Below are 10,105 nucleotides of genomic sequence, written 5' to 3' on the forward strand. Positions count from 1 at the left end.
AGACAATGCCCGGTTCCTTATGTGAATGTCTGAGCTCATATCTCTCCCTCGCACACATACCACACCTGCCTGCTCTCTCCCTCTCTCTCTTTCTGTCTCTGTGTGTGTTCTTAGGATTTTTGTTTTGTGTAGAACAGCTTTCAATCTTTGCCAGCGCCGCCAAGTATGCAATATAAAAGAATAACCCAAGCCGGAAATCGGAAACGGAGAATTTTTCATTTCCTTTTTCCTTCCGCCAGAGTTTTTAGACTTTTAATTACTTTATGCAATTAATTTACATGATTTTATATAGTTTATATCTAACTGCATTCGATTGATCTGATTTTATGTCTATGCATTTGTATGTTTGATTTTGTAAACTTTTTATTTATTTATTATAATTTATATTATTTTTATTACTTTTAAGTTTTCGTTATCTGTTGATTTGTTTTTATTATTTTATTTTGTTTAATTCTTACTTAAAATTAGAAATTTATTCGTACATATTTTTTTAAATTACCTTGCTTTTTGAAATGTACTTTCAAATTCTCCAATTTTCGACAATTTTTAAATTTTTTTTAAATATTTATTATTATTTTTTTTATTTATTATTTATTTATCCTTTTTTCATTTATTGTATCCCATTTTCATTTTGTTTTTGTTTTTTCCTCCCCTTTTTGTTTATTTTCATGTTTTGTTATTTTTCAAATTTTTATTTGTTTTGATTTGTATGTATTTACCTAAAATTTACCGAATCGAAACACAAAAAAAACCAAACCAACAAATTAAATCGAAATTAATTTTTATAATTTCTTTGTATATGTAAATAATCCAATTGGGTGTGTGTTTTCTTCTATGTTTTTTATATATAAATATTCGTTGAACATTATTTGGTATGTCTATGATTGACTCTGTGGTCATGTACAAAAAAAAAACAAAACAATCAATCAACTCAATCAACCAACTCAACCAAAACCTTAAACCATAAACCAACCAACTCAAACTGTACAAAACAAAACAAAAAAAAATAACTATGGAAAATCAGGACTAAATTTCCACCACCCACCGGAAAACAGTGCCCACCACAGCCAGCACAGTCCCACCGTCGGCGCCGCATCAGCAGCATCTCTATCGGCTGCAGCAGCAGCAGCAGCATCAGCAGCATCTCACCCACTTGGCGGCGCACCACCATCCGCACCCACACCACCCACAAGCGGCCTCCATTCCGCCGGGCATGCTGCTGGCGCTGGACTGCTCGCCGCTCCATCCCTGTCTATGCAGAATCTGGTAACCCTGCTAGCCACGCCCTCCGCCCACCACCAGCTGACCCTCCATCACGGCAGCAGCAGCAACAACAACAGCAGCTCCGCCAGCAGCCTCCACAACCACCAGCGACTGACCTACGCCGCTGCACCGCCACCACCGCCCACGGCGACCACCTACAACATGTCGCAGCTGATCGGTCACACTGCCACGCCCACTCAGCAAGGGGCCGGCGGCCAAACGCTGACCTTGAACGCGCTGTGTAAGTAGATCTCGAAAAAGTAGCTGTTCCCAGTAGTAGAATATGATTTAACTCAAAAGTTGACAACTCTGATTAATGCCAAAAAAATTTAAATAAACTCAACTATAACTCGTTTTTCAAAAAAAAATTCACTTACTTCAATTAATTTTTAAAATTTTGACAAATTTTATTATAACAATTTGTTTAATCGATAAAATAATTAAAAGAAATAGGTATTTTTATTTTCCTATGCCGTTTTAATATTAAACTAAAATATTAAAAAAATCGAATAGATTTTAAAACTATGTATAGTTTAGGGATAAAATGAGTGTGAATATATCAATATGTATGTGTGTATTTGGGTGTGGGTGGTTGTGTTCTACTTTTTTACATGTATTGTTTGTGTTCCTTTGTTTTGTTTTGTATTGTAATCAAAGCAGAGTTTTACCTCTGGCACCTAATCACACTAATTCTAAACAAAATAATCCCAATAACATAACCCTTTCGCCAACAGCATGAGCCTACAACCTCGCCCTGCCAAGACCTATCCTACTTTAATCTACGGTACTAATGCTACACAAAACTCTTATATAGGTTCATTTAAAGAAGCTAATCTGTAACTTTTAATGTATTTTTGTAGGTATTTCAAATAATTCCAAAAAACAAGATATTTTATCGAGATATAAACTCTTTTTTTCTTTAACATTGAACTTTCCAGCAGTTGATTAAAATTTTCTGCAGGCATCACCGAGTTTTATATCTGTGTGAACATTTCTAATTCGAAATAGTCGTTTTACTTGTTTTTGTTTTTATTTTTACATTCTTCCCATCTCTGTCAATAAAAAATAATAATTTTTTTTAACAAGCAAACCGAAGTTAAATTGATAAAACAGGAAAATGGTAGAGAGGCAGCGAACAAGGAAAAAGAATCAAATCCGTGTTACTGACAACAATAAATAAATGGCGTTCCATACAATACGTTCTTGATTGCATTGGGAGAAAAAAGGAATTTTAATAAAACAACATGAAAGCGAAAAAATACGGTAAAAATATTAAAGGGAACATTTTGCGAAGTCGAGAGCAAATTTGATGGCATAGGAGTTAGGCTAAAAAATACTTCCAGCAGGGTATTTTGCTATTTAATACCAACATATCAAAAGAATTTCTAAGACGTGGAGATTGTGCTGCTTATTAGATGTATAACTTTAGCAAATGTTTAATGGTTCGAATAAAGCAATCTAAAACTTATGAGTAACTTTTAATCCCTACCCCAAAGCTTACATTTCCAAATGCATATTTTTCATTTACCAATGAAAGTTATAAAAAAAAATTAATCATCAAAAGTTGTGCAATAAATTTGCAAACATTTTTCCACATCCCCGATTACAATTAGCTTTTCAATTAGCAACTTTTATGGATTTCGCGAGCATTAAAATTAAATTTGTTCTAAAACATACATACGCAAAATGGTTAGCATAAAAATTTGCCAATATAATTTTTTGGCCCAGCAAAAAATGCCCGCACAAAATGCAATAAAAGAAAATTAAAAACTAAAAGAAAGTAATAAATTTACAGTAGATTATGCAAAAGGAACAACAATTTTGGGCAATGCACAAAGAGAACTGCAGGGGCGCCACGAAAATGTTTGGTTCGGGGCTGGCAGGCTCAATTAAAAAACTGGCGCCACGCGGGGAAACCCGAACAACAAAGGCTAACAAATTTTTTCATGATACACAAACAAAAGGGAACAAATCAAAATAAAATTTAATAATGAAAGGACGAGGGCCACAAAAAAGTGATAAAAGAGAGCATAAAATGGCTGAGCACAAAGTGTGAAAAGGAAGACTAAAAATAATCATAAATAAAGGGGCGAAATCTCATATGCGTTAACTCAACTTGGGTTCGTTTATTGTTCAGATATGGTTTTTGTGTATGTTTGAATATTACTATATTTCTCTGCGTGTATTTCTGTGTCCCACTGTGTGTAAGTGTGTGTTTTTTTGTCCATGTCCCTTCTCGTGAGTGTTTGTTTTTTGGGTAACTTGTTCTAGGCTAAAACGAAATTTAGGAAAAAACTTATCAATACTTTGAAATCGTTCAGTTAAATAAAATTTATATTTTTCGTCAATTATTTTAATGTGCACGTACTACCTTGTAGGGCCTCCAAATGCTGCAGACCCCTATTCATCATCCCTGAGTGGACTGACAAATGGAGCCGCCTACGGAGCCGCATCCCAACCTTTGACTGCCAGCGCCCTTCAGGCGGCTGCCGCGGGCGTGGCTGGCAAACAGATTGAGGGTAAGCTTAAAATAAATTAAAAAAATTAAATTAAATTAAAGAAAATAATTATGAAAGTATTAAAAATATATAGAAAATCAATACACGTTCACTTACCTTTCATTTACAATGAAAATTTACTACAAAATAAATTATAAAATCCAATGTAAAAAAAAAAAAATTTTAGTTTCTTATAACTTTTTTGTGTTGTTCTTTCATTATTATTCTAACTCTCTGTTACCACTAAAAATTTCTTCTTCTTCACAATCAGGCCCCGATGGCAGCAATCTGTTCATTTATCACCTACCTCAGGAGTTCATTGACACAGATCTCGCGTCGACATTTCTTCCCTTCGGCAATGTCCTCTCGGCCAAGGTGTTCATCGATAAGCAGACCAACCTGTCGAAGTGCTTCGGCTTCGTGTCCTACGACAATCCGCACTCGGCCAACGCGGCCATCCAGGCGATGCATGGCTTTCAGATCGGCACCAAGCGGCTGAAGGTCCAACTGAAACGTTCCAGGGATGCGGCCAAGCCGTACTAGGCAGCTATGTGGGCTGATGTGGCCCAAATGGGCGTGGCCAAGGCACCCAGCACACCAACAATTCACAATCAACGGATGAAACTAGTGTAAACAATTGTGCCTTCTAAGCAACGTTCTGAAACCAAAGGACCAATTACAAAAATGTATAGGATAAGTGAACACAAAACTAAAGATAAATAGAAAGCTTACAAATAAAGTTCTCGAGTGCACAAAAAACTAACCGCAAAAATCAACCCTACCAAAGAAGTAGCTTAAAAGTTGCATCCTTCTTGTAATCACATTTGCTGAAAACCATCAACCATATTCATGAAATCTATCTAACTATTCAACGTGGTCGGCAAACCAATCCTACAAATAAAATAAAACCAAAACGAAATACAGAAATTGAGAGCTGCGTTGTGGCGCCAAAGTATTTTTCAAAGCCAAATAGTTAAGCAAATAAAATGAAAAACAAAAACCAATACAGAAGAGAAAACTTAATTTTTGCACTATTCAAATGATACAACTTAGAAAATTAATATTTAGTTAAAAGTTAAGGAAATAAGAATATAAATAAAATATAGTAGGGCGCAAAGAAACAAAAAACATTCGAAATTCCGTTCGTAGGGAGAAACGTTCAAAAGGAAAGCTAAAAATAATATAACTAAAAAATGGTTTAAACAGAAAACTGTTAAAATACCAGGTGAAAATTTAAAAAAAGCTAAAAGAAAAATTAGCTGATGACATTTCTGGCTTAGCTTCGTCCTTATTTCAAATCTATTTTATATCGTTAATAGTTTTAAACTATAGGTATGCAAACGAAGCAAACTTAAAAAAAACACAAACAATTTGTCCAATTTGTACTTAAATTGCACTTGATGTCAGAGGGCAAAATAAAATTGAATAAAAGTCAGACAAATTAAAGTTTGAACAATTTAGCCAGTAATAAAACTACAGTTTTACTGAAAGGTGTAAAAATATGAAGCAAATCAAGCGGTTTCAAAGATTTCTAAATAAAGAAAAATAATAAATATTTAAAAATATACCTAAAATTATGTTGTTTTCACATTTCTGAAAATATGTAAGGTAAGTAAGGCCCTTGGAACGTCTGAAAGGGGATTTCTATCCAGCTTAAAACGCAGCATTCAGCTGAGCCTCTGAAATCGCCTTAAAGAAAGTCACTATCCATCCTGCAGCTAGTTGCGTTCTCCCGGGAACCCGAGATGTGCTCGTTGAGAGGGATCTTATCACATTTATGCTATTGTACATGCATTTTTTATGCGCCAACTGACAACTCAACTGGCGCTGATAGCTGCGGAGCAGGAGGAAGCCCAGGATGTGGGAGTGGTGGCAGCGGGGCGGGAATCCAACAACGACTGCCATAAATCAAAAGCATCCTGCGCTGGCTGGAAGTCCTTGCACTCCATCCCATTCCATTTCTTCTCCTGCTGCAATTCAAATGTTGGCGTTAACGCATGAAATATGCATATGCTCGGAGTCGCCGAATGTGCAGCTGTTGTCTGGATCTTTCTTTTTTTATCCCTCTTGCTACCTGAGAACAGAGCAGCCTACTATGTTTTAAACAAAAATAGCTAGAAAATGCTAAAAAACATTTAATTTTATGTGCTATGAAGGAAGAGAACTATGTGCACATTTTTCATAAATAAATATTTCTAGTAACAAAATTCTAGTCCAAGAAGGATTTAATTATTTTTAGACATCGCAGCTTCCAACTATATAAAAAGCTATACAAAAGTATCCAATGGTATTTTTATATTATACTAATTTTATTATTTTCATATTCATCTATACTTGAGCTTTATTTTAAAACCGAAGAGTAATATTCTCTGGAAAAATTATATTTTTAAAGGTAAGCCAACCAGATTTGGCTGGAAAAATCAAAGTTGGCTTTCCTGTACTGAGCCTTGATCCAAGTAAGCATTCTTTAAACTTCAAGAAACGTGCCTGTCGTTGGGGTCAGCTCGTAGCATTATTCAGTCTGTGTTAGAGCGTGCAACTTGAAACATTACATTTTTTTCATCGTGAAAAACTTGCGAAAAAACACAAATTTCCATTGAAAATGGCCCAGCAAGGCCAGGGTGGAAGAGCCGGAGGTGGACCGCCAGGACCTCCTCCACCTCGCCCACCGAAAACGCCGCCGGGCACATCGCCTCGTGGAACGCCAGTGGCTGTGCCCACTCCGGGCGATGTGACTCCGGCTCGCGGACCTCCGCCTCCTCCGGCGACCAAACGCGTCTCGATTGGCATGGGAACGGATAGGCCGGCTTCCAGCAGAGCCGCACGTACTGTCTCGCCTCCAGCAACGGATGCTCCAGTAACAGATCCTCCTGTATCAACCGGAAAATCTCCTAGGACTGGATCATCATCTCCTGGAAAACCAGCTAAAGATACAGTTCCTTCTTCAACCCCTCGTAGCAGTCTTCCGGATTCTGGTGCGGCGGCAACGGCCAGAACAACTGTTCGGGATGCCGGTCCCTCCTCATCACCAGCGTCCACGCGTCGAGCTAGCATTCAGGATCCCACAACCCGACGATCAAGCGTTGATGGCTCTCCCAGGATATCTTTTCAGGAAGCAGGACCCTCGACATCAGCCAAAGCTAAAGCTCTTAAGCTAGCCGCCACCGCCGAAGCGGGTGCAGCGAAGCCTTCGCTGAAGGAAAGACTTAAAATATTTAAGAGGAAGAAAAAGGACGAGAGCCCGGAAACCTCATCGCCGGCATCCCGTGAGCATAGGACCGCTTCGGTAACGGGGACATCCGGAACGCAGAACAGGACCAAGACGAACCGCATCCTCTACACCACTGATGAGGAGGTGCGCGAAGCACTCATAGAGTTTTCCGTATTCATCATTTTTCTGATCCTAACATCTCTAGGTGAGTAGGGAAAATTATCTTACAATTGTGTGAATTTTCCAAATAGTTATACTTTTATTTATTTCTATACCAAACAAGCTTCTTCCCTTGAGAATTCTAGTTAATTAACAAATTTCTCCACAGTTGTATTGTCTGTCCGTCACTCTTACATGTTCTATTTCAATGACACGATGAAGAAACTGTTTACGACTCGCGAATTGGTGGTGGCTCCTTCGGTCACCGTGTGTTTTGAAAAACTGATCACGGTGCCTGATTGGTGGGACTACCTGATATATAATTTTCTGATAACACTTCACGGCGATATGACATTTTTGGACGGCGAACCAGCGGATAATAGTACGGCCAATGAGGAACCACAAATCGATGACTATCCTGACGAGTCACCTGGGGAATATCCAGGAGGTACTCCGCAGGTGGGCAGGTTGCAAGAGGGTTTCAAATATCGAGCCAGTCCCAACGCGGAGTGGGAGGCGCGGGCCAGACCTGTCCGGCAGGCGGATTCGGAAGAGAGCGTCGAGAGCGGGCAGGAAAATGTACCAGATCAACAGGATCATGCGGATGACAGTCACAGGCACAGCAATATGTCTTCACATCACCTGGAGGTGAGTTATATATACACTGAGGGAAAAAAATAACGTAAACGCGGTGTGGTAGCTTTTGCTTTCTTCGAAATTTTTCTCTATTTTAAATGTGCACTGAAGTATTTTATATAACAAATATGAAATGATTTTATTTGAATTTCTTTAAACACCGAAACATCAAATTATTCCCTTAAGATCCTTAAAAATGTATATTAAAATAGTGGTGGTTAAAAATAAAATTCATTTAAATTTAATTCCTTGTGATTACAAAATAATCACTTTCTAGGGACGCGTCTTCTTGTACGAGAACCTGCTTTTGGGACCGCCTCGTCTTCGGCAGATTCGTGTGCGAAAGGAGAGCTGCTATGTGAACGACGCCTTTATCCGATACTTCAACACCTGCTATGCGGCCTATTCATCCGGAGCGGAGGATCGCAAGCCAATGTATAAGGGCTCGCCCTACCGGACCATGAATGACCTTGATTCCACGCCCATCTGGACGGTACTTGCTTTCTACCGCACCGGCGGATATACGGTGAACTTGGACTATGACAAAGATAAGAACCTAAAGACCATCAGCGAACTGAAGGACATTCATTGGCTCGACCGGGGCTCGCGACTCTGCCTGGTTGAGTTCAATTTGTTTAACGAAAATACGGACATTTTTCAGAGTGTTAAGTGAGTTGAGAGTTATAGATCACCTGACTTCATTGGCTATACTAATTAACCTTTTCAGGTTGATAGCGGAAATTCCACCAACGGGTGGAGTGATACCCCAGGCCCACTTGCAAACGGTTAAGCAGTATTCCTTCTTCACGGACCACAGCATGACCATGACTGTAATCTACATATTCTGGTATATTATGATTGTATACTATACCATTGATGAAATCAACGAAATGCGCAAATCAGGAATTAAAATTTACATCTTATCGATGATAAATCTTCTCGATTGTTTTATATTGCTGGTAAGGAATTGAGATATATTCTTCATAACCAATATTTAGCTTTTAATAATTATTTATTTTAGGGTTGTTATCTTGCTTTAGTATACAATATTTGGCACACTTTTAAAGTTATGTCCGTCACTTCGAAAGCCCGTGCCGAATTAGCCTATCAAAGTCTGGATGTTCTGTGTTTCTGGAACATAATTTACGTTGATATGATGGCTGTTTTGGCCTTTCTCGTGTGGATCAAAATATTTAAGTTCATCAGTTTCAACAAGACTCTGGTGCAGTTTACGACGACACTAAAAAGGGTTAGTTATATATTAAAAAAAAACAAATATATTATTTCTGATTTGTAAATATTAAACTTTAGTGCTCCAAAGACTTGGCCGGTTTCAGCTTAATGTTTGGCATCGTCTTTCTGGCCTATGCCCAGTTGGGACTTCTTTTGTTCGGCACCAAGCACCCGGACTTCCGTAACTTCATTACCTCCATTTTGACCATGATAAGGATGATTCTGGGTGATTTCCAGTACAACCTTATAGAGCAGGCGAATCGAGTTCTGGGTCCCATTTACTTCCTCACCTACATCCTGCTTGTGTTTTTCATTTTATTGGTAGGTGTCTTACACTTGTTACTTTATCACTATCATTATCTTTCCCCTTTATATAGAACATGTTCCTGGCCATTATTATGGAGACGTACAACACGGTGAAAAGTGAAATCACCCAGGGACGCAGTCACTTGGGCTCCTATATCTACAGGAAACTGACAGGAATATTATACTGGATAACCCACTGTGGGCGAAAGAGACGATCTCAACCTCCGAAGAGTGATGACGATGAAAAGGAAGCTGAGCAGGACGCCACTGCCGCCCAGGAAGAGCCACAGGAGACGCGAAAGAACCTGTCGCCAGCAGAGTAATTATTTTTGAATTCTTTAAATTTTTGTACTTTATTAAGATCTTATATTGTTTTTAGACAACGCTACTTTCAGGATATTCCACCGGGAGAAAACCATGATATGGTTCGGTAAGAACTTGATCTTTAATCATTGGAATTCTTATTAATCACTTATTTTTTAGTATGAATAATCGTGTGGGCCTGCTGGAGGAAATTCTGGAAAAGTTAATCACCAATATGGATGATATTTTAAAACGCGTCGAGAAAGAACGCCATACAAAGAAGAAATAAGAAACCTGGAATTATTAAGTCATCTATTACATTTAAAAATGGGTTCTGTTGTTCAATTTTATTAGAGTTCTGTTTCTGTTAGAATTTGATTAAATCAGAATCTATTAAACAATCATTAAAACTCAGGTGGAATTTCTTTCATTTTGTAACGGTTCACACACATTTTACCAAGCAAACAATCAAATAAGCGAAAATTAATTAACTTTG

At 38.1% G+C, this 10,105-nt stretch overlaps 2 protein-coding genes across 10 annotated transcripts in view; both read left to right on the forward strand.

The window, feature by feature from the left end:
* The window catches only part of bru2 (bruno 2), a 54,798-nt gene extending 49,472 nt beyond the window's left edge, over nucleotides 1–5,326 (forward strand). For 8 of the 9 annotated variants that reach the window (XM_017156603.3, XM_070214252.1, XM_070214257.1 and 5 more), the window contains 3 exons: nucleotides 1,025–1,504; nucleotides 3,642–3,782; nucleotides 4,033–5,326. In XM_017156603.3, coding sequence (XP_017012092.2) covers nucleotides 1,025–1,504; nucleotides 3,642–3,782; nucleotides 4,033–4,304 — 893 coding nt within the window. In that variant the 3' untranslated portion in view covers nucleotides 4,305–5,326. The remainder of the gene's footprint in view (nucleotides 1–1,024; nucleotides 1,505–3,641; nucleotides 3,783–4,032) is intronic. The other variant, XM_070214269.1, reaches the window with a different exon arrangement.
* Nucleotides 5,327–6,271: 945 nt separating this feature from the next.
* Nucleotides 6,272–10,023, forward strand: Pkd2 (Polycystic kidney disease 2). The gene is made up of 9 exons (XM_017156580.3): nucleotides 6,272–7,177; nucleotides 7,301–7,779; nucleotides 8,045–8,436; nucleotides 8,495–8,726; nucleotides 8,789–9,016; nucleotides 9,079–9,321; nucleotides 9,378–9,625; nucleotides 9,686–9,736; nucleotides 9,790–10,023. The coding sequence occupies exons 1-9, from the start codon at nucleotides 6,364–6,366 to the stop codon at nucleotides 9,896–9,898; spliced, it is 2,796 nt and encodes a 931-aa protein (XP_017012069.2). The 5' UTR covers nucleotides 6,272–6,363; the 3' UTR covers nucleotides 9,899–10,023.
* The last annotated feature ends 82 nt before the right edge of the window (nucleotides 10,024–10,105 follow it).

This window comes from Drosophila takahashii, chromosome 2L (assembly GCF_030179915.1).
Source record: "Drosophila takahashii strain IR98-3 E-12201 chromosome 2L, DtakHiC1v2, whole genome shotgun sequence".
Classification (NCBI taxonomy): Eukaryota; Metazoa; Arthropoda; class Insecta; order Diptera; family Drosophilidae; genus Drosophila; species Drosophila takahashii.